Source organism: Cnephaeus nilssonii (assembly GCF_951640355.1).
Source record: "Cnephaeus nilssonii genome assembly, chromosome: 19".
Taxonomy (NCBI): Eukaryota; Metazoa; Chordata; class Mammalia; order Chiroptera; family Vespertilionidae; genus Cnephaeus; species Cnephaeus nilssonii.
In genome coordinates, this window is record NC_137090.1 from 2,874,783 (window position 1) to 2,896,976 (window position 22,194).

The 22,194-nt window shown below is 64.0% G+C and overlaps 2 protein-coding genes across 5 annotated transcripts in view; one reads left to right on the forward strand and one right to left on the reverse strand.

Moving 5' to 3' along the window:
- Positions 1-13,341, forward strand: part of UBE2O (ubiquitin conjugating enzyme E2 O) — a 37,199-nt gene extending 23,858 nt beyond the window's left edge. The window contains exons 2-18 of the mRNA XM_079797890.1: positions 91-150; positions 256-366; positions 2,178-2,275; positions 2,800-2,863; positions 3,409-3,552; positions 3,974-4,083; positions 4,205-4,355; positions 4,575-5,047; positions 5,693-5,847; positions 6,099-6,211; positions 6,300-6,428; positions 7,101-7,190; positions 7,946-8,642; positions 8,889-9,025; positions 10,708-10,911; positions 10,997-11,054; positions 11,161-13,341. Of these exons, the coding sequence (XP_079654016.1) occupies positions 91-150; positions 256-366; positions 2,178-2,275; positions 2,800-2,863; positions 3,409-3,552; positions 3,974-4,083; positions 4,205-4,355; positions 4,575-5,047; positions 5,693-5,847; positions 6,099-6,211; positions 6,300-6,428; positions 7,101-7,190; positions 7,946-8,642; positions 8,889-9,025; positions 10,708-10,911; positions 10,997-11,054; positions 11,161-11,837 (3,471 nt within the window). The 3' untranslated portion in view covers positions 11,838-13,341. The remainder of the gene's footprint in view (positions 1-90; positions 151-255; positions 367-2,177; positions 2,276-2,799; positions 2,864-3,408; positions 3,553-3,973; positions 4,084-4,204; positions 4,356-4,574; positions 5,048-5,692; positions 5,848-6,098; positions 6,212-6,299; positions 6,429-7,100; positions 7,191-7,945; positions 8,643-8,888; positions 9,026-10,707; positions 10,912-10,996; positions 11,055-11,160) is intronic.
- Positions 13,342-14,049: 708 nt separating this feature from the next.
- SPHK1 (sphingosine kinase 1) lies at positions 14,050-20,943 on the reverse strand. Of its 4 annotated transcripts, none has more exons than XM_079797892.1 (6): positions 18,298-20,943; positions 16,233-16,436; positions 15,736-15,888; positions 15,557-15,651; positions 15,356-15,471; positions 14,050-15,120 (listed from the first exon to the last, which is right to left on the reverse strand). In XM_079797892.1, the coding sequence occupies exons 1-6, from the start codon at positions 18,305-18,307 to the stop codon at positions 14,313-14,315; spliced, it is 1,386 nt and encodes a 461-aa protein (XP_079654018.1). In that variant the 5' UTR covers positions 18,308-20,943; the 3' UTR covers positions 14,050-14,312. The 4 variants fall into 4 exon arrangements, with proteins under 4 accessions (XP_079654018.1, XP_079654017.1, XP_079654020.1 ...); XM_079797894.1 differs by lacking the exon at positions 18,298-20,943 and adding an exon at positions 17,085-18,291 and having other exon boundaries at positions 14,053-15,120; XM_079797893.1 differs by lacking the exon at positions 18,298-20,943 and adding an exon at positions 16,876-18,291 and having other exon boundaries at positions 14,053-15,120.
- Positions 20,944-22,194: the final 1,251 nt, after the last annotated feature.

Below are 22,194 nucleotides of genomic sequence, written 5' to 3' on the forward strand. Positions count from 1 at the left end.
GGCTGCAGTGTGTCACTTTCCCCGGACGCTGGGCGGAGGTGTGTCCTGGGTGACTCCAGAGGCCACTCACCCTCGTGTTTTCTCGTCCAGCTGAAACTAGAGGACCGCTCCGTGGTGCCCCGGGACGTGGTCCGGCACATGCGCTCCACCGTGAGTCCTGCGTCCCGCCCCGGCGCGGTTGCTTGCGGGCGGTCTGGGCCGGGTGTCGTGGTGGCTGGCGCCGGTGCCTGCTCAGCCTGTGCCTTCTCCTCCCAGGACAGCCAGTGTGGCACCGTGATCGACGTCAGCATCGACTGCGCCGTCAAGCTCATCGGCACCAACTGCATCATTTACCCCGTCAACAGCAAGGACCTGCAGCACATCTGGGTGAGCCTCCGCCGCCCTCCCTCTCCCCTCGCTCCGGGGTCTCTTCTGGGGACCTGAGTGCTGCCCTTCCCCGGTGAGCCGCCAGGCGGGCCTCCCGCTCCCGCTCCCGCCTGCGCCCCGTGTAAGCCATTCACACGAGGTCGGCCTCGCCCTGTGTCTCCAGCCCAGCGCGGGTTGCAGGTGTGGCTCTCTTGGCCCAGTTTCCTTTCTCCTCTAACTCTTCCCTTTCCTTTAAACAAGCTGCTCTTCAGTAATTTACTTTTAACATTTATTTCCAACTTCCCAGAAAGTGGTGAGTTCTTGTATCCCCGGCATCACCAGGCTCCTCCCTCTTAACGTTCCGCTCCATTTGCTCCCCCACCCGCCCCTTCCCTCTCCTAGCCTTTTTTCCTCAGTCAGGATCCCAGTGACCCCTAGTACTACGGTGTGTATGTCCCCAATCAGGAGCTCTGCTGTGTAACTACGTTCCCCAGAGCAGGGGGTCGGTGCTTCACGCCAGTCCACAGACAGTCAGTTGTCCTGCAGCATCCTCTCCCGTCCTGACCCAGAATCCCATTCAGGAACACACCTTGCACTTCGTGGTCACCTCCTGGATCTCCTCCGGCCTGGACGGGTTCCCCAGTCTTGCGTACCCCGTACACCCATCGTTTGGCCCTCAGCGTGGAGCTTCTGAGGTGTCCTCAGCACCAGCCTCAGCCCTGCGTCCTTGGCAGGGCCGCCCCAGAAATGCTACCGAGCTCTTCCCTGGCCCAGTGTCCAGGGGCGGCACCACGGCCAAGGTCACTGTGACCCCGGTCACCTTGGTGTCTGCCACACATCCCCACCATAAAGTCACCGTTTACCTCTTTACAAGGAATTCTGTGTCGTGGGGAGGTGCTCTGGGGTTGTGTCAAGAACTCGTCACACGTCAGACCCCAGCCTGCCAGCCTCAGCCTCCATTAGCAGTCCCGCCTGTACCGGCAGCGCTCTGATGGCTGCTGGGGTGATTCTATGGCTCCACCCCCCCCCCCCCCCATTTCTGTACAGTGGCCTCTGCGGTATGGAAGAGCGTTTTAAGGCAGAAACCCTTGTGCTCATTTACTTATCACTCACTGCTGACATCAGAGTGGGCCCCGAGGCTCCTGTCTCATTCCGTTGGTCAGGAGCCATTGCCACCATATTCGTTTTGTTGCTTAAATGCTCCAGGTTTGGCCAGTAGAAGCCCCTCAGGCTGGCGCCTGGCCTTTTGGCTGTCATTTTTCTGGTTCCTTTTTACTTTCCATCTTGTATTTCTCTGGTCCAGCCCCCGAGTCAGTCGCTTCTCCAAGGAGCCCTGGTGCCTTCAGGGCAGAAAGCCGGTTTCAAAACCAAGGCGTGCACGTGTGCCCGGCGTGCCGACAGCTGAGGCCCTTTCGGGACAGAACGCAGACATGCGTGTGCGCGCACACATCCAGGTGTCAGCACCTGTTCTGTGTGTAACTACCACAGGAGTTGGCTGAAACGTGGCTCTTGGCATCCTCGGGATATTTATGTGCTTAAACCACTTCATGTCCTGTGTGTGTAGCTGCCCTCCTCAGCCCACTCCATTCCAGAGTCCTAGATCCTTGGGTGCCACGCCCGGCAGCCCTCACACAGGAAGGGGAGTGGGTGCAGCTAGAACCTGGGAGAAGTCTGCTGGCTGCAGCAGTCACTAGGCCAGGACTGACCAGGCCACGTCCGGGCAGTCAGCTGTGTAGATCCTTCCTCCCGTCTCCGTGGAGCACAGAGAGGATGATGGTGCCCTGGACACCGTGTTGCCTGCCGCCTCTCACACCCCGTGTCCTGGTCCGCAGCCCTTCATGTATGGGGACTACATCGCCTATGACTGCTGGCTGGGGAAGGTCTACGACCTGAAGAACCAGATCATCCTGAAGCTGTCCAATGGGGCCAGGTATGCTCCCCAGGGCGGGCTTCCTCGTGGCGGGTGCGGCGGGTGCCGGGGGCACTCGGGGCCTGACCTGGCCGGGCCTCTTTATCGCCAGAGCCTAGTGCTCCCTCAGTTTCTGGTCTTGGCCCGTCTTGGTTTGGGGAGAGAAGCATCATCACTTAGGGCCGTGGTCGGCAAACTCATTAGTCAACAGAGCGGCAAACTGCGGCTCGCGAGCTGCATGTGGCCCGTGAGCCGTAGTTTGCCGACCACTGACTTAGGGTATCTGCTGGGAGCTTGTGCTTTAGACATTTGAATGGTGCTGGGCACGCAGAGCGGGTTAGGGTTTTAGGAGTTTATTTGTACCAGGCCAGAGGCTGAGCTGTGCACGGAGGAGGAATTGTGCCATCTTAGGGCATGTGACACACAGATGCGTGGGGATAGCTCTTTCCGATACTGATCAGCATCCCCTGGTCCTGGCTGCCAGGCCTCCCCTGAGGCTCGGTCACTGTGCCGCGTGGTCACCACGCCCGTGTTCACTGTTCCAGGTGCTCCATGAACACAGAAGACGGTGCCAAGCTCTATGACGTCTGCCCACACGTCAGCGACTCAGTACGTGTTGGGAGGGTGGGGGAGGGCCTCATGTTCCTTGTTCCTCTGGGCTGTGGAGGAAAAGGACTTCCTAGCGCAGAGCTGTAGCTGGCCCAGGCTAAACGCTGCTTCTGGGCACGGTGGTTTCCTAGGAAGGGGCAGAGAGGATTAGGACTTCTCTGTACTCTGTTACCGTCCATGTCATCCTTTTCAAACCTCCGTCGTTCTGTCTGGCGTGTAAGCAGTGTTAGTGCAGCGCGCCGTCGTAGAACAGGAGCTTACGGCAGTCTGTAAATCAGTGCGCTGGCGCACTCACACAGGGTGGGGGCCCCGCCCTCTAGGGCCTTAGTCCCCCAAGTGTCCTCCTGACCAACGGCATTGGTGTGGCCGAGCTTGTGCTGCTCTGGAGCCTTGGGGTTTGTTTTAGGGACCGTGGAGGCCTTGCTGGGGGCAGGTGTTGGGCGAGGGGGGGCAGGCGAGGAGGGGGGCTGAAGGTGGTACGGGAAGCACCACCCCCCGAGGAGGCACTGCTCACGAGCACTTCCTTCTGGCTCCGAATCCTGCAGGGTCTCTTCTTCGACGATTCCTACGGCTTCTACCCGGGCCAGGTGCTCATCGGCCCCGCCAAGATCTTCTCCAGTGTCCAGTGGCTGTCGGGAGTCAAGCCCGTGCTCAGCACCAAGAGCAAGTTCCGGGTGGTGGTGGAAGAGGTAGGGCTGGGGGCCGGCGGGGAGGTGGGGTGGGACCTGGAGCTGAGCACCCCGCCCTGTCCTTGCCTGCGCTGAGAGCTGAGCCTGTTGGCCTCTGGACCCTGTTATCTGAAAGGGCTTTGAGGATAAGGAGAACCCAGGCTGTGGTCATGGGGTGACCAATAGGCAGATGGCCCCCAGCCTGACCGACCCAGGCTGAGCAGGGTGGGCGTGGGGAGTGGCAGGTCCACTGGGCCCTGAGGCGGTGAGGAGGTGACAGGGATCGCAGGCTGGGGCCTCAGTGACGGGGGGCCTGCTCCGGGGTGTCGTACTGGTGAACCCTGAAGACCGACTCCTGCCCTGGAGGTCAGGTGGGCTCTGGCAGCTGCTTAAAGGGAGAGCGCAGAGCCTGCTGCCTACGGCCCTGCTTCTCACCGCCCAGGTGCAGGTTGTGGAACTGAAAGTCACATGGATTACCAAGAGCTTCTGTCCAGGGGGCACGGACAGCGTCAGCCCCCCACCCTCTGTCATCACCCAGGAGAACCTAGGCAGGTGAGCGGTTCCAGCATGCCACCCCCTCAAAAACCCTAGGGTCAGGCCCCGAGCGAGACTCTGGGCCACAGCGCAGATGGGGGCCGAGAACTGCTGGCCCAGACCCGCTCCTCCCTCCCAGGGTGAAGCGTCTCGGATGCTTTGACCATGCCCAGCGGCAGCTGGGGGAGCGCTGCCTGTTTGTCTTCCCGGCCAAGGTAGAGCTGGCCAAGATCGCCTGTGAATGTCCGGAAAAGCACTGCGCCCAGGGGGAGGGCTCGATGGCCAAGAAGGTATGTCCGTGGGTTGGGCTGGTGGGCATTGAGGAACTGGCAGGACGGTCTGTGCTCCAGGTCGTGGGGGGCAGTCTTGGTGACCTTTGAGGCCACGTAGGTGTACCTAGCTGTCACTCCCCAGACCACGCGCCTGGGGTCAGCCTGCCTGGGTGTCCCACTCTGCAGGGCAGGGTACGCCAGGCCGTGGCCACAGCTCCCTCCTGCTCTGCCTCGCAGGTGAAGCGCCTGTTGAAGAAGCAGGTTGTGAGGATCATGTCCTGCTCCCCCGATGCCCAGTGCTCCAGGGACCATTCCGCGGAGGAGCCAGGCAAGAGGGGGGGGCCCAAAACCAAGAGTGAGACAGGGTCCGCCAGCCCCGAGGAGACGCCCGACGGTTCCGCCAGCCCGGGGGAGATGCAGGACGAGGGCCCCGAGGAGGCCCTGGAGGCGGGCGAGCCGCTGCCTCCCTTCCTGCTGAAGGAGGGCGGAGACGACAGGCTGCACTCCGCCGAGCAGGACGCCGACGACGAGGCTGCCGACGACACGGACGACACCAGCTCCGTCACCTCCTCCGCCAGCTCCACCACCTCCTCCCAGAGCGGCAGTGGCACGAATCGCAAAAAGAGCGTCCCCTTGTCCATCAAGAACTTAAAGCGAAAACACAAGCGGAAGAAGAATAAAATCACCCGTGACTTCAAGCCGGGCGACAGGTACACCCAGAGGGCAGGGCGCCCTCCCTCCTGGCTGAGTGTCAAGCCTGGGACCATCCCCTTAACCCCCCACGTGCACACTCGGGCTCACACACAGGGTCTGCAACCCTATAAAGCAGGGGTGGGGACCCTTTTCCCTGTCAAGGGCAGTTTGGATACTTATGACATCATTTGTGGGCCTTAATTATCAACCTAAAAATTGGCCTGCTCTATTTGGTCAGACATTTAATTAACTCAACCCTAATGCCTTGGCAGGGCCAGACCGAATGATTTCATGGGCCTTATATGGCCCTCGGGCCGAATGTCCCCCACCCCCGCTGTAAAGGCTCGTGGTACCCAGCTGAGATGATGTAGGTGCCTGGGGTTGGCCCGGGTGGAAGGAGAGATCTGAGAGGAAGACAGAGGGTGGGGCGGTGGCCTTGACCCCGAGTCTGGCCTCTGGGACCATTCACTTGAGCTCTCCAAACGGGATGTTCTCAGAAAGGTCATAGGGCGTGGAAGCTCTAGGTGAGCACCCACTGGCCTGTCTCCCTTGTCTGGAATGAAGGTTCAGGCCACCCAGCCCACGAGAAAGAGGGAGGGTGGAAGGGTGCCTGCCTGGCCCCCGGAGGCCTTTGCCTGGCCTGGCTCACTGGCCCCCTGCAGGGTGGCGGTGGAGGTGGTGACCACGATGACCTCAGCAGACGTGATGTGGCAGGACGGCTCCGTCGAGTGCAACATCCGCTCCAACGACCTCTTCCCGGTGCACCACCTGGACAACAACGAGTTCTGCCCCGGGGACTTCGTGGTGGACAAGCGAGGTAGTGCCGGCTCCAGGCGGCCATTCCCACTGAGGGCTGGCGGGCCTGAAACGGGCAAGAGGGCTCGGGTCAGGAGACTCCCTGTGACGTGGCTGCTCCTTTGAGGCCTGGGGGAGCCTTTTCTGGCTTCTGACCTCGCCAGGGAACACGTGGGTTCTGTGCCCTGCGGTGCTTGACACGTAGTGGGTGGGAGAGAGGGTGGCAGGTGACCCCACCAGGGCTCCTTAGTCGTGTGCTCTCTGGTTCCCTAGTCCAGAGCTGCCCAGACCCCGCTGTCTACGGTGTGGTGCAGTCTGGGGACCACGTGGGCCGCACCTGCGTGGTGAAGTGGTTCAAGCTGCGGCCGAGTGGGGACGACGTGGAGGTGAGTGTGCAGCCCTGCTTCCTCCTCAGGGGGCTCTGGTGGGCTGGGCGCAGGGCCCTGGGCTCACGACAACCCATCCTGTGCCCAGCTGATTGGAGAAGAGGAAGACGTGAGCGTTTATGACATTGCTGACCACCCTGACTTCCGGTTCCGCACAACGGACATCGTCATTCGCATCGGCAACACTGAGGACGGAGCTCCTCCCAAGGAGGATGAGGTATGCACCCCCAAGTTCAAGTTGCCATAGCTGCCCCTCCTGTGCAGCAGCTGCAGTGCCTGGTGGTGCCACCAGGTGGCTCCGGGAGACCAGACCTCAAGTCCTCTGGCTCATCCCAAGCTGCCCCTCTGCCCCAGCACCCGCCAAGGAGCGCCTGCACCTGCCGTCAGGGCCGGGTTGGGCTCACACAGCGGCCAGCCTGGTGCAGTTGCTAGGGAAGCCCTCTCCTGTCCTGAGCGCCGGAGCGGGATGAGCGCCGCAGGAACCCAGGCCAGGCTGGGAGGTGGCGTCTGAGCCGGGCCTTGGAGCACAGGTGGGATGGTGGGTGTGGTCGGGCAGGTTCCAGCAGAGAAAGAGGAGGAGCAAAAGGCCCGAGGCTGCAACCGTCTGGAAGGACAGGACGCCGGAGAGACCTGTGAGCGGGAGGGGTCAGAGGCGGGGTGCTCGGCAGCGGCAGGTGGAGTGGGAGTCGGGGCACAGGGCACGTTGGAGGTGTTTGAGCCAGAGGGCCCGTGCTTGAGCTACTCACTGGCCTCCTCCAGATGGTGCCCACTTCCCTCCTGTTTTTACGGCCTCACCCTTGCCACCCACTGCTGGCACTCCCTTTCAGAGGTGCTGGCCTCACCCCTCCTGTAGGGCTGCACCTTTGACCCTGTCCCGTTTGCCCAGCAGCCGTCGGTTGGCCAGGTGGCCCGCGTGGACATCAGTAGCAAGGTGGAGGTGGTGTGGGCCGACAACTCCAAGACCATCATCCTGCCCCAGGTACGGCCCTGCCAGGCCCAGACCGCTCAGCTGCGGTGGCGGGGCTGGGAGCCTGGCCTGTCCTCTCCGCTCGGGGGCCAGCCCTCACCCTCCTGGGGAGGCGCTTTCTTGTGGGTGGCAGAGTTCCAGGGAAAGCTTGAGAGGGTGGCGGGCATCGCTCACCCAGCTCTGTGGTCTCCCCCGCCTGGCAGCCTCCAGGTGCGTGTGGTCGTCACAGGCCTCCCTGATGGGCCTGGGCCCTCTCACTGCTGAGGACATGCAGGTTCCGTCCCGAGGGTGGCAGAGCCCCCACCTTCCAGGGACCCTTCACGGAGCTGAGGAGGGAGAAGAGCCGCCCGCTCGGCACCTGCTGGGCTTCTGAGCTCAGGGCTGTTCTCAGTGCCTTCCTTCCCCTCCGTGGTCGAGCCATCCTCAGGCCCAGCTCTCCCCTCCTTCAGGGCTGGGAACACGGGACCCAGGCCAGCTGTCCCGGACCGCCCCCTCCTCCGGCACGTTCCAGCTCCCAGTGTAGCCACACAGGCCTCTGGCCTGAGTCCTCTGGGGGTGGGGCTGCCTGAGTCCACGGGGAGGAGCGGTCTGTGGGCTGGGGCTCCGGGGCTGTTGCTGGGATGGAGCAGGTGCAGGCACCTCCCAGAGACGTAGGTGGCATCCAGCACAGAGGAGGGGGCGGGGTGGAGCGGCTGCCACGGCCTCTGGTTTCCGAGGGCCGGGCCCCTGGTGCCGGCAGACCTCTCAGAGGCACCGTCTGTCCCCAGCACCTGTACAACATCGAGTCTGAGATCGAGGAGTCGGACTACGACTCGGTGGAAGGCAGCACCAGTGGGGCGTCCTCCGATGAGTGGGAGGACGACAGTGACAGCTGGGAGACGGACAATGGGCTGGTGGAGGACGAGCACCCCAAGATAGAGGAGCCCCCCATCCCACCCACCGAACAGCCGGCGGCCCCCGAGGAGGACAAGGGCGTGGTGATCAGCGAAGAGGCTGCCACGGCCGCCATCCAGGGGGCTGTGGCCATGGCAGCCCCGGTGGCTGGGCTGATAGAGAAGGCTGGCCAGGACGGGCCCCCGAAGAGCTTCCGAGAGCTGAAGGAGGCCATCAAGATCCTGGAGAGCCTCAAGAACATGACGGTGGAGCAGCTGCTGACGGGCTCCCCCACCTCCCCGACCGTGGAGCCCGAGAGGCCGACGCGGGAGAAGAAGTTCCTGGATGACATCAAGAAGCTGCAGGAGAACCTCAAGAAGACCCTGGACAACGTGGCCATCGCGGAGGAGGAGAAGATGGAGGCCCTGCCGGACGCAGAGCGCAAGGAGGACAAGCCCGAGGCGCAGTCTCCCGGGAAGGCCGAGTGGCCCAGCGAGACGCCGGTGCTCTGCCAGCAGTGCGGCGGCAAGCCCGGCGTCACCTTCACCAGCGCCAAGGGCGAGGTCTTCTCCGTGCTGGAGTTCGCGCCCTGTGAGTTCCCCCCTGGGTGCTTAGATCTGGGGGCAGAGCCTAGCCCCCACCCAGCCCCAATGCTGCTCCGGGCCGGGGGGACAGGCACTTCCCTGTTGGCCACCGGTCCTGGTGGCAGGAGAGACGGGGGCGGGGGGGGACGACGGGGGTGCTGCTCACCTGTGGGGAGCACGCACGGCAGCTGCCCTTCTAGATGGCGTGCTCAGGCCTCGCATCAGGGAGTGCGCGTTCTCTTTCCCCCTCTAGCGAATCATTCTTTTAAGAAAATTGAGTTCCAGCCCCCAGAGGCCAAGAAGTTCTTCAGCGCAGTGCGCAAGGAGATGGCGCTGCTGGCCACCTCGCTGCCCGACGGCATCGCGGTCAAGACTTTTGAGGACAGAATGGCAAGTAGCCCGTGGGCGGCGTGGGCAGGCGCAGATGGGCACTGTGGGCCCCTGGCCTTCGGGCCTGATGGCGCTGAGAGGCCGCCCACACTGTGATGAGGCGGGAAGCTCAGTCAGGTCGGGGCAGTCCAGCACCTGGGCCCAGACCAGGTGGCTCTGCTCTCCTCCCTGTTTTAAAGTTAGTCTCACTTTATATAATTGTTTTATAATTGTTACCCGAGTCCAGTCTTCTTTTTTTTAAGCATATCTTCATTGACCTCCGAGAGGAAAGGAGAGGGGGAGAGAGACAGAAACATCACTGATGAGAGAGAACTGTTGAACAGCTGCCTCCCGCACACCCCCCACTACGGACCAAGCCCGCAACCGGGCACGTGCCCCCGACCAGAATCGAACCTGGGACCCTTCAGTCCGCAGGCCAACGCTCTGTCCATTGAGCCACACCAGCCAGGGCCCAGGCGTCTTTCTGAAAAATTAGCCCATTACAGAAAAGGCTGAGGTTGCCTCTGGCCATTGCCCACCTGGCCCTCGGGGTCCTGACTTGAGGAGTTTGGTGCGTTTCCTTATGGGTGATGTTTTTTATATTTTACATTCTGATGCATCGTCATAAACACAAGCTGTTTTGTATGATTGTTTTATATAAATAGCATGGCTTCGTGCACCTCACCTATAACTGCTTTTCTCACTTAGCATGGTAATTTCAAGACCTGCCCAGGCTGGTTCATATTGGCCTAGTCTCCATCCCCTTTTAGCCACAGAATAGCCCTCATGTGATAGCATCACGCTCTCTCTCCCCTCTGTCCTGGTGGCGGGCCTGGGGTCTGAGTCATGCTGCCCATGCTGTGTCATTGCTTCCTCGTTTATTCCAGGAAGGGAAAGCCCCCCCCCCCCCCCCCCCCCCCGTTTCTTGTTCAGCAGACCTCTGCTGGGCCCTCTGTGTGCCAGGCACCCTGAGGCATGAGCTGGAGTCTGACCGAGGCCCCAGCTCCGCCCAAAAAAGAGACCACAGAGGGTGCTGCTCAGGCGGCCCCGCGGCCCCAACCACAGGGCAGGGCTTGGTTCTTCTTGGCTTTTAGGAAAAGTCTTCTTGAAAATTCCAACCTCCGCTGAGGGAGAAGGGAATAGTATTTTTTTGTTGTTATTTTGTTCTGTTTTTCCCCAAATCTCCCTCAGAGGGAAAGGGACGCAGTGCGGGAACCTGAGGTCCACAGTGGCTCCGAGAGAGCATTCACGTCCCGTCACTCACCGGCAGGGCCACTGACCCCATCCCCACGTGACACAGATCTCGGTGTCTGTGGCTCTGCACACATGTCCTCCCGGAGTTCACATCCCATCCCTCTGGTTCCCTGGAAGCAGGCGCGGCCGCCCTCCTGCAGCGTCCTTCCCCTCTGATGGTTGTCATAGTTCTTGCCTTGTTGGGCCTGGGTCAGGGCCGGGTGTGAGGGAGCCTTCTAAAATAACGGTTAAAGAGAAGTAAAACCTGGAAAGTTCCTTTTATGCCAGGAGTTCAAAGACGCTAGGTGGGTCTGTACGGGGGGGGGGGGGGGGGGGGGAGGGGTGCGTTAGCATCTCGCCGCTGGCCGCGGGGGGAGCCGCAGGTGCTGCTCTGTGCCCGCCGCGCTCTGGGGAAGCGCAGACCAGACCTGTGTGCAGAGCCCCTGCCAGCCACGGCCTCCCTCCCCCAGGACCTCTTCTCAGCCCTGATCAAGGGCCCCACTCGCACCCCCTACGAGGACGGCCTCTACCTGTTTGACATCCAGCTCCCCAACATCTACCCGGCCGTGCCCCCCCACTTCTGCTACCTCTCCCAGTGCAGTGGCCGTCTGAACCCCAACCTGTATGACAATGGGAAGGTGTGCGTCAGCCTCCTGGGCACCTGGATCGGAAAGGTCAGTCTCATGCCAGCACCCGCAGGGATGGGGGCCAGGCCCTCGGGGTGGTGTCTGGGACAGAGGTGACCGTGCTGTGTTTCAGGGGACAGAGAGGTGGACGAGCAAATCCAGCCTTCTCCAGGTGCTCATCTCCATCCAAGGTACAGTGGTGGGGCCCGGGTGCTGATGGGAGGCCTGGAGGGCACAGCGCTGGCCGTCCCCTTGGGGGTTGAGGTCAGCCGGTCCTGATGGGCTTCCCGCTCGCAGGTCTGATCCTGGTGAACGAACCGTACTACAACGAAGCCGGCTTCGACAGCGACCGGGGCCTGCAGGAGGGCTACGAGAACAGCCGCTGCTACAACGAGATGGCGCTGATCCGCGTGGTGCAGTCCATGACGCAGCTGGTGCGGCGGCCGGCCGAGGTCTTCGAGCAGGAGATCCGGCAGCACTTCAGCACCGGCGGCTGGCGGCTGGTGAACCGCATCGAGTCCTGGCTGGAGACGCACGCCCTGCTGGAGCAAGCCCAGGCCCAGGCCCTGCCCAACGGGCTCTCCAAGGACAGCGGCTCTGCAGGGCCGCCTGGCGTGGCCGAGCTCTCAGACAGCGGCCGGGAGGAAGCGGAGGACGGCGGGCTGGCCCCTGGAGAGGCCTCCCCAGGCTCAGACTCGGAGGGCGGCGCCCAGGGCCCGGCCGCAGCCAGCAGGGACCACACAGACCAGGCTTCGGAGGCAGCGCCGGACGCCTCAGTGCCACCCAGTGTCAAACCAAAGAAGCGGAGAAAGAGCTACCGGAGCTTCTTGCCTGAGAAGAGCGGCTACCCTGACATCGGCTTTCCCCTCTTCCCGCTTTCCAAGGGGTTCATCAAGAGCATCCGGGGCGTCCTGGCCCAGTTCCGGGCCGCTCTGATCGAGGCCGGCATGCCCGAGAGCACAGACGACAAGTAGCGCCAGCCCCGAGGAAGGAGGATCGTGGTGGGAGAGGCCAGCACCTGCTCACTCCCTCCCCCAGGCCCTCCCCCCTTCCCGCTCTCCTGTCCCCTGCAAGCCCCCCCGCCCTCCTCCCGGGTGAGTTTGATGCTGACGTGCAAGGAGTTTCTTGAGATGCTGCCATTTCTGTTCGGAAGCAATCTTCCAACAGGCGAGCCCTGTGCGAAGCAGGCTGAACCCTGCTGCTGACTGTCCACTCTCACCCTCCCCCCAGGCGGGAAGTCGGCACTTGTCCCCTGGCCGCCTCCCTCTCGGGTGGGAGGTGGAGTTTTCCGAGGGCCGGGCTCCGGGGGCTCCGGGGCCCAGAGCTTTGCAGAGCAGCAGGACGAGGGGCCGTGCCTTGCATGAAGTGTGGGTTGCTCCGGCCATTTCCCCGGTCCCTGTCATCCTCTTCAGTGCCATTGTAGCTTCCCCACGTCCCCGGCCACTGCCTCCAGGTCCTCCCTTGGCCCCAGCATCACTCTCCCCTGGGAGCTGCAGCCGCTGCCTCTGACGCCTGGCCCTGTTCTGGCCCGGGTACCACAGGACAGCCCTCGGCCTGTTAAACTTGCTCTCTAAGAGACCAGCCTGGGCTCAGGTGCCACCCGGAGGTGGTGGCTCTCACGCTAACGCGCAGTGAGGCCTGGGAGCTGCTGGGAGAGAAACAGCTGTAGGTGCCTTGCTCTTCCTGCCCACGTGGCTGGGTGGGCAGTTCTGGCTTCGCGGCCTCGCCTGCTTGAACCGAAGCCAATGTCCGCTCCCCGCTCAGTCCCGTCCCAGGACCCCGGAGGCGGAGGCGGGAGCAGCAGCACACCCAGGGCCTGGGCCGCGCTGGGGCCTCTCCCACGGACTCTGCCCCTCCCACTACCACATGCTCACGCGGGGAGGTGGCCTGTAGCTCGAAACACGGAGCCAGCTCTCTCCCGTGAGGAGGCGGCCCTGTCAGCCCTTCCCTTACAGACTCCGCAGGCTCCCTCTGCGGAGAGGTGGCGGGCGTGGGGTCTCCCTCGCAGGGACGGGCCCAGAGGTTTACACGTTTTCTAAGCTTTTGATAATGTGAAGCTCCAGGTTAAGAGGACGCTGTTGAGCAGTGTAGGTATGTAATTTTTGGTGTATGTATGTAATATTTAAGGTTGGAAGAAAATAAATTTCAAAAGCAAAGATATTAACTCTTACTAGCAACACAAACCAAGAAGCCAAAGCATGATGCGTCTTGTCCGCCGCAAGCTGGCTCCTCACTTGAGCTGTGCCATTTCCACCCGGCGGGCAGCAGCCACGGGGGAGGGGCCCGGCCGCATCCCGCGAGGAACACCCGGAGCGGCTGGTGGCCGTGCAGTCGTGTGGAGATGTGAATGCCTACTGCTTAAGATCTGTATAAAGTGCTGTGTGATTAAACCTTTTTTTACTTGCATTTTTTTTGGTTTGGCTCCTTACGATGTACAAGAAGACCAGGCGGCACCATTAAACCTGCCTCTGCCATTCACGTGGGCTCTGTCGCCTTTCTTCCCCTCTGGGCACCTCCCCCTCCCCGGGAAGGAGACCCTGTTGGCGGGAGGCCCGGCCCCGCACCTGGCCCTGCCCTTGGTGCTCCGGTGCCTTCCGGAGGGCCGGTGCGCCTGCCTCTGGGCAGGGCTGTGTGTGCTAGAGCCCGTTCCAGCAGCGTGGGCCGCCTTCCAGATGCTGGGGAGCTGGCATGGAAGCACCTGCCTGGGCTGGAAGCCAAAATGGCTGCCCAGTTGGGAGACTGGCATCTGCCCCTCCCTGCTGCTTCCTTTTATCTGCTGCCCAACAGTGCCCACAAGGAGGGGGCGGAGGAGGCCGCACAGCCTAGAGCCCTCAGTGGAGGGATGACCGGCTCCTTTAAGAAGGGGACAGGTGCCTGTCCCTTTGGGTTCTGGCCCTGGGTTCCCCAATGCCCCTTCCTTGAGGCCTTTTCCCTTCCCGCTGAGACTCGCTGTGTGTCTAGGTAAGACTGGCATGCTAGCTCTGAGCTGGCTGCGCTCCCTGGCTGGAAGGGGGTATAATGGGCTTTGGGGCTGGGCCTTACTCCCTGCAAAGGTACCTGGACCAGCTCTGGGCCTGTGCTCACCACCATGACTGCCCAATGCGGGAGGCACCCCTGGGCATTACTCACATTAAGTACTAGAGTCTGACCTGAGCAAGAACCCCCCCCCCACCCCTCGGATCAGACCAGGAGCTGGCAGTGCCACTTTATTTGGATTGGATTTGCGGGGTGGGGCTCCCAGAACAATAGGGTGGCTTCCACACACAATGGTAAACCAGCTGGGCCCCTGGCCTTCGGAAGGCGGGCAGAGCAGGTCCTTCTGAAGCACAGCCTCTCCCCACGCGAGTCCTCCCCCCACGGGAGCTGGGACAGGCCCTCCATGGGGAAGGAGGGAGGGTCCTGAGCGCAGATTACACTAAGTAGACAGTAAGGCACAGCCAGGCGAGGGGTCATACGGGGTCTCCTGGAGGTGGCATCTGCGGAGGCTGCTGGCTGGGTGGCGGCGGCTGTGGCTCCGGCGGGGATGAAGGCTCACTGACCATCCAGAAGTAGTTTGGGTGCACCTGGCCCTGCACAGCCTCGCTGACCATCAGCTCGCCGTCCACAGCAAACATCCCCCTCCCGTCCTTGGGCTCCAGGCGGAAGGCCACCACGGGCACGTACACCAAGTAGGGACAGTCGCACTCCATGTGCCTGCCCTTCTCCATGGCCAGGAAGAGGCGCAGCAGCATGGCCCGAGACACGCCTGCCCGCACGTAGAACAGGTGCATGGCGCCGGCCGCTCGGTGGCCCATGGGGGCAGCAAACATCTCGCTGCCCAGGTGCGAGTGCAGCAGCGCCAGCACCAGCACGAAGTCCTGCTCGGGCACCACAGTCCAGTGAGCGGGCACCGGCTCCTCCAGGGGCACGAGGTGGGTGTCCACAGGGCCCTGCTGGTCCTGCCGGTCCGGAGCAGGGGAGGCGGGCACGCTGGAGACCACCCGTTCCGCGGGCAGGTAGGCCAGTTGGCCCCGGTAGACCCGCAGGGCTGCCAGGCGCAGGAGGGTGCCCACCGTGAAGCGCATCTCCCCCAGGCGCCGGAACTTCTCACTTTCGATGTCCACGTCCGCAATGAAGCCCCAGGCCAGGCTGAGCACGGAGAAGACCCGCAGCCCCGACACCATCTGCAGGGACAGCAGGTTCATGGGCGCCAGCCGCCGGCGACACAGCAGCAGCGTGCAGTTGTTCAGGAGGTCTTCGTTGGTCACCTGCTCGTAGCTGTGGGGGGGAAAGGACTCATGCATCCTCTGCACACCCCCTCCCAGGGAGTGGGGGGCGGGGCAGGGAGACGAGCAGGTAGAGGCAGCCACGAGAGGGCCCCAGAACTGGGGGTGGGAGCTCCAGCAAAGAGGGAGTGGAAGTTACCCTCGCAGATGAGATTTCCTAAAAGAAACCCAGGCAGTGGGCCCGCTCTGAGGGGAAACTGAGGCCCGCTCTGGCCCTGGGTTCTCACCCGGCATAATGGTTCAGAGAAGCTGCCAGTGCATTGCCGGAACCGGCCGGGAGGCTACACAGGGGCTTCCGGATGGCGGTCTCCCAGTCGGGCCGCTCCATGAGCCCGTTCACCACCTGTGGGAGCACAGCGGCCTCAGCCTGGCTCAGCCTGGGACGCCCCGCGCCGCCCCCACGCCGGGCCCCCGGGTGCAGGCCTCACCTCGTGCATCAGCCCGTCTCCAGACATGACCACCAGCGCGTCCCAGCGTCCCAGCTCCTCCGCCCGCACCAGCTCCCGGGCGTGGTTCCGCCGCTCTAGGAGGGGCAGACCGGGTGGCTATGGAGGACGGTTCCCATCAGTGGGGGCTCCGCCACCGCCCACCGCGGGGAGGCACTCACCAGTGAGCATGAGCCTGAAGGAGACATCCGCCTGGGCCAGCCGGGGCTGCACGTGGCTCCGGAAGAGCTGCAGGCCCTTGCCCTTGCCGCCGCGCGGGTTCAGCAGCACCAGCACGCGGCAGGGCCGGGGGAGCAGATTCCGGGGACCACCGGCTGCAAAAAACAAACCTGAAAAGGCCGAGTCCCCAACCGGCCACTAGGGGGCGCGGGGTCCCAGCAGGGGTACCGGGAGGGAAACGGGTGCCCGAAGTACCCGGGTACTGGATGCGGGAGAGGCTAGCCAGAGGCGGCGGCCTCCAGCAGGGAGCTCCAGGGGGAGCAGGGCACCCCGACATCCCTGTCCCTGGTTCAGGCCCTGCCAGTATCCGGCCTCATCAGGGACAGCGTTTCCCTCCAGCGTCCCCCGCCCCTCTCTTTTGTCCAGCCGAATGGGCATCCTTCCTGGCTGGGGAGAGAAGGGACCCCCTGTAGCTCTTCCCCACCCGGCCCCCACAAACCTTGATCCATAACCTCGGCCCGCAGCTCCGGCTGCCTAGGGCTCCCCGGCGCTGTCGGGGCGCTGTCCGCGGCGGTCGCTCCTGCCTTCAGCTCCTTATCGGTGCTGCCCAGGCGGGCGTCGCGGTGCCGGCTGTGGGGCTCGCCCTCCCCGCCCGGAGTCCGGGCTGTGGGGACACCCGCACCATCCCCTTCGGCTGCCGGATCTGAGGAAGAGGAGACAGCGCTGGCGGAGTCCGGAGCGGCTCCCCGAGGTGAGGGGCGCGCAGCCAGGTCCTCGGACCCCGCGCGGGGAGCAGCGCGCCTCGGCATCGCTGAAGGCTCGGAGGTCGGGGACTTGGTTTTGGAGAGGTCCAGAGAGCCCAGGCCCGGTGGCACCCCAGGGCGCTCCCGTCCTGGAACCGAGCTGCCAACCGCGGTGCCGAAGGCTCTCTTCCCGGGGCCTCGGGTTCCGGCCCGACGGGTGAGTCAGAGCCCCGCGGCTCCCTCCGTCGGACCAGTCACCTCACACCCCCGCCCCCCGGGGCTGCAGGGGGAGGGGAGTCCAGTGACGTAAAATCCCAGAACTTGACACCGTGGGGCACGAAGTTTGGGGCGAGCCATGCCCAACCCCAGCTCCAGCAGGGCCGGGGGAGCCGCGCGCACCTTCAATGGCCCGGCTCCGCCGGGACGCGCGCCGCGATCGTGGGAGCAGCGCCGGGATCGCGCGAAGACTGAGCCCACGCCCGGCCGCCGGCCGCCGCCTCCCTCAGCCGAGTGGGCGCGGAGGCCACGCGATCCGTGGCCCAGTTCTCCGGGCCGCCCAGGAGCCACGAGCCACGAGCAGAGGAGGCAGGGCGGGCGGCCGGCCCTACCCAGTCTGTCCGGTTGGCTGGGGAGGCGCCACCTCGGTGCCTAGAGCGGACGCAGCTCGTCCCGGGCGCAGCCCCGCGGCGGAGGCACAACTGTGGCGGGATAGACGCCGGCTCCACGGCTTCGCCGCCTCCGGCCGCAAACTTTTCGCTCAACTTGGCCGCCCCTCGCCGAGATGCGGAGAGGGCTCGCGCTTCCGCGCCCGGCCTGGCCCCGCCCCGCGCCCGCGCGCTCCAGGGGGCGGACCCGGCGCGGCTGGGGCCCGCCCACTCCCGGTCTCCCGGGGTCGCCTCCCGCAAGTCCGCGCCTGCGGCTCGGCCGCCAGCAGACCCTCGGCTGGGTCCCCGGCGTGACTACGCGCCCCAGCCGCTCGGAGCAGGCGACCGGCGCAAAGGGGGTGCCGCAGCCCGGCCGGGGGAGAGGCCAAGGTTATCCGCGCGGCCCAAGCCCCGGACCCGGCCACGAGCGGCGCGCCGCGAGCGCAGCGTTCCGGGCGCGTGAAGGTGAACGCGCAGCGCAGGCTCCCCGCGAACTCGCCGCGGCGCCCCAAGTCGTAGCGGCCGGGACGGGTCTTCCCGCTTCACGCGCCCGGCTCCAACCCACTGGGAACTGGAGGCCCAAAGCCCGCCCGTGCCGGGTGTCTCTCCCGCTGCCCGGCCTCCCGCCGAGCGTTCTTTTAGCTTCCTGACGCCGCAGCAGCCGAGCGCGCCGCCCCGGGGAGGGGGCACCGGCGGGGCCGCGACAGGGAGGAGGCGCCTTTGTCGAGAACGTCCCAGCACCTTCGAGGCTCCTCTGGACCAAAGGAGCTGCTCCTGCGGCCGCCGGTCCGGCCCTCCGCCCCTCGCCAACCCGGGAGCCTGGGGGTGTCAATAGGCCTGGGGGTCCGCATCGGGATTGGGGAGCCCAGCATCGGGGCGTGGCCCTCGTCCCTACACCGGCTCGGCCGGAAGATGCAAAAGTGCGGGGAGTTTTCCGTGGAGGCAAAGGGCGCGTGTCAGGGTGTGAGCCACAACCACGGGCGCACGTGTCCGCGACCAACTCCAGTCGCCGCTCCGGAGGGTGGTCGGCGGAGATCCGGGGAAGAAGCTGCCCAGACCGGCGCCGGTCCGGCCAAAGCCGGAAAAAACCAAACCCCTGTAGGGGGCTGAGGTGGCCCAGGCCCAGGCCACACCGAGTTCACCCGCTCGCACCTGCCCCCGCGCGGCCCCCACACACCTCTCCTCATCGCCCCTTAAAATCGAGAAGGGGCGGGTCTGGTCACGCCTCGGCGGCCGCGCTGCCCAACACCGGGGCGGGGCCCGAGGGTCCCCGGGTCGGGGGAAGGGCAGGCGGGGACCCGCGAGTCCCCGGCCGGCGGCTCCGCGCGCGACACCGCGGTGCGCGTCTCCGCCCCGCGCCGCCCCCGGGCATTCCTGGCTGCGTCCGGAGCGCCCGAGCGCATTCCGGGAAGGTGACTCAGCGCCGGGTTCACGGACGAGGAAACCACGGACCGAAGGATGAGGGGAGGGACCTGGGGCATCGCCGCCCTCTGGCAGCGCGGCGCCCGCCCAGGTCTGATCTGGAACGTCCCCGCCCCCACCGCACCCCCGGGGCCCGGGGCGGGGAGCGCAGCGCCGCAGCCGCAGTGCCGCGGTCACGCGACGCCGGGACCCGAGCGGCGTCCGGAGGAAAGGGCTCCGCGTGGGACCCGGGGGCCAGATCCCGCCCTCATCTTCCCTCCTCCCCTGTGCCCGCTCCCCCCACCCCCCACACTGAGCAGGGGTCGGAGTCTGGGCTTTTGGCGCCTGGAGGTCGCGGGCGGCTGCCTGGTCGGCCGGGCACCTCCCCTTTCCTCGCCCTCGCCCTCGCCCTCGCCCTCTCTCGGGAGGGCACCGCCATCAGGCCTGAGGGGCCGCCGCCTTTAAACCTTGGGGTCAGATGGGAAACAGGCTCCGGAATGGGAGACATGGTTGTGCCTGAGTCTGCGATGGGACAGGATGCCTCTCCTCCCGGCACCCCAGGCTGGAGCCCCTGGAGTCGGGGGGGGGGGGGGGGGGGGCGGGGCGGGGGGGGTGATTAGAAACCCAGCGGGGGCGGGGAGGCGGGCGCCTGCTGGGTTCTCTCTGCGGCCTGGGGACCCAGTGGGCAGAGGTGAAGGGCAAAGCCCGCTGGCCCCAGTTCTGCCCACACAATGGCTCCTCTGTCCTCCTTGCGCCTCTCCCCCTGCCCCCCTCATCTTCGGACTCCGCTCTGCCCCCTCGTTCTTGTCATTCACCTCCCCCCCCCCCCCCCCCAGGCTGCCTCTCTGCCCCTCTCTCAAGAACTCTCATCTCTGGGAACTCGCCCATCAGCATCTCTGGCCCAGGAGACAGGGTTGGGCAAGAGCAAGATGGGGAACCGAAACCCCGAGAGGTGAAGGGCTTGTCCAGGCTCCAGACCAGCTGTCAGCGGCCCCAGAGGCACAGCCAGGAGTGCTGGCCCCCAGCTCCGAGGCTGAGCTCCCCGCCTCCGCCCGGATGCTCCAGTGTCCCCTGGCCTGGCGGGCTGCTTTCCACGGAGCTGCCCCGGTAACCCAGCTGCTCAGTCTCCCCGGGAAAGAGGACGCATCTTCCAAGCCACTCTAGGCTTCATCCCGCCTCCCAGGTCCTGATGAAGCAACTGGCCGCTGTGCCCGGCCAGGCCCATCACGGGCCTGGCATCAGTTTGATCTGACCTGATCGCCAACCCGGAGCTTGGCACGCAGGTTATACCGGTCTCACAAGTGAAAGAAACTGCCTTTCCATTTCCCCAGCCACCCCACCCCCATTCCTGCTTCTGGGCAGCCTCCCCAGGGGGACACACCTGAGCACCCCTTTTTTCTTCTCTGTTACAGAAAGCAGGCGTTCCCGGGCCTCGCCCCACCTCTCCGGAAGTGTGGAGCCCAGGCTGCCAGGTGGCAGTGACTTGCTTTTGTTAGGCCAGGACTCCTGCCATCTCTCCCTTCCCCGAAGCTACGAGCTACCTCCCTTGACCTCCAGTCCTTTCTGCCCAGGAGGCTGCAAGGGGAGGGACGCAGCCAGCCCGCAAACGCTTTTCAGACCTGGGTTCTAGGACAGCCCCAGAGGTGGCTCAGCACCCAGCTCTCCCTAGATGCTGGTGGCTGCTCCAGGCTGGGGTGGTGGGCTGCCCTGTGGGGCACGGCTACAGCGTTTGGACAGGTTCACGCCTCGGACTGATGAGAGGGCACAGTCCTCTCGTGGCCCCGTGCAAGGCCCAGTGTGGAGGGCAGAGCCTCCCAGCACAGTGATCGCCAACAGCTGGAGTTGTCAGCTTGAACCTGTGGTCCGAACACGTGGCCCCTTGTGCCTGAGTGATGTGGGCTTGACAGAGTTCAGGTGCATGAAGTTGAGTAGGATCGAAACCCACGAGAATGCTGTAAACATCTTGACCACGCCCTTCCTTTGCCCCGTGGCATCGGCTATAAATAAAGACACGGCTTGTAGTCCGTGGCGCTGTCGTTAGCTCTCCATCAGAGGACAGCGTCCCACCGAGACCCAGCGTTCATTCTCTTGTCTTTTCTCCATCCTTCACCGCCCCCTCTCAGGCTCACGGAACCTGGCTGAGCTGGCGCGGCACATAAGGCGCCCAACGAGGGGCTGAGTATGCCGTGGCCGTGCCGGCTCGCCACACTGCCCCACGCGGGGAGCCAGGGGAGCTGCCAGGCCCTCGGGACTCAGCTGCTTGCAGAGTGTGTGGTGGTGAGCCTAGCTCTACTCTTTGTTAACGTGGCTGTCCATGCTGAGGCTGGAACCCAGGTCTCTTTCCTGCCTGTGGCCTCTGCCTCCCACATGGCCGCGTGCACCTCGCCCGCCTGCCCTCACCTGCAGGCCGGCTCATCCTGGCTGGGGGTCGGGGCAATCCCCTTCCCGAGCCCTCTCGGGGCGAACGCCCTGAAGGCCGCCCATTCCAGCTGCCTGCCCCGCACCTGTCTCAGGCAGTTGTGCCCGGATCATGACCAAGTACCACAAACGGTGCCTTCCCGGGTGTTGACTGTCTCACAGTCCGGAGCCGGAAGTCTGAGATCCAGGTGTGGGCGGGTCGGAGCCTTCCGAGGCTGCGAGGAGCCTCTGCCCGGGCCTCTGCCCAGCTTCTGGTGGTTGCCGGCAATCTTCGGGGTTCCTTGGCTGTGGATGCGTCCCCTGACCTCTGCCTCATCGTGTGGCCTTCTCCCTGCAAGCGTTGGCTGAGGTGTGTTCCCTTAGGGCCTGCACTCTCTCCTGGGGCATGTCCTTTTTCAAATGCCAATTACTCTGGGAGGGAAAACCAGTGAGTTATGAGGACTCTAGTTTAATGTACCACATTTTAAAAAATATATATTTTATTGATTTTTTACAGAGGGGAAGGAAGAGGGATAGAGTTAGAAACATCGATGAGAGAGAAACATCAATCAGCTGCCTCCTGCACGCCCCCCACTGGGGATGTGCCCGCAACCAAGGTACATGCCCTTGACCGGAATCGAGCCTGGGACCTTTCAGTCCGCAGGCCGATGCTCTATCCACTGAGCCACACCGGTTAGGGCAATGTACCACATTTTAATAAAAATAACAGCCCGGCCCTAACCGGTTTGGCTCGGTGGATAGAGCATTGGCCTGAGGACTGAAAGGTCCCAGGCTCAATTCCGGTCAAGGGCATGTGCCTTGGTTGCGGGCACATCCCCAGTGGGAGGTGTGCAGGAGGCAGCTGATCGATGTTTCTCTCTCATCGATGTTTCTAGCTCTCTGTCCCTCTCTCTTCCTCTCTGTAAAAAATCAATAAAATATATTAAAACATATATATATATATATATATATATAACAGCCCGGCCAGCGTGGCTCAGTGGTTGAGCATCAACTTATGAACCAGGAGGTCATGGTTCGATTCCCGGTCAGGGCACAGGCCCAGGTTGCGGGCTCGGTCCCCAGTGTGGAGCGTGCAGGAGGCAGCCGATCGATGATTCTCATAATTGATGTTTCTATTTCTCCCTCCCTCTCCCTCTCTGAGATCAATAAAAACATATTTTAAAATATATACATCTATAGCAATACTACGTGTCTTTAGCAGGGGAGGCAGTGTGTGCTGACATGGGTGCGGGGGGCCTGGGAGCTGGACCACCGC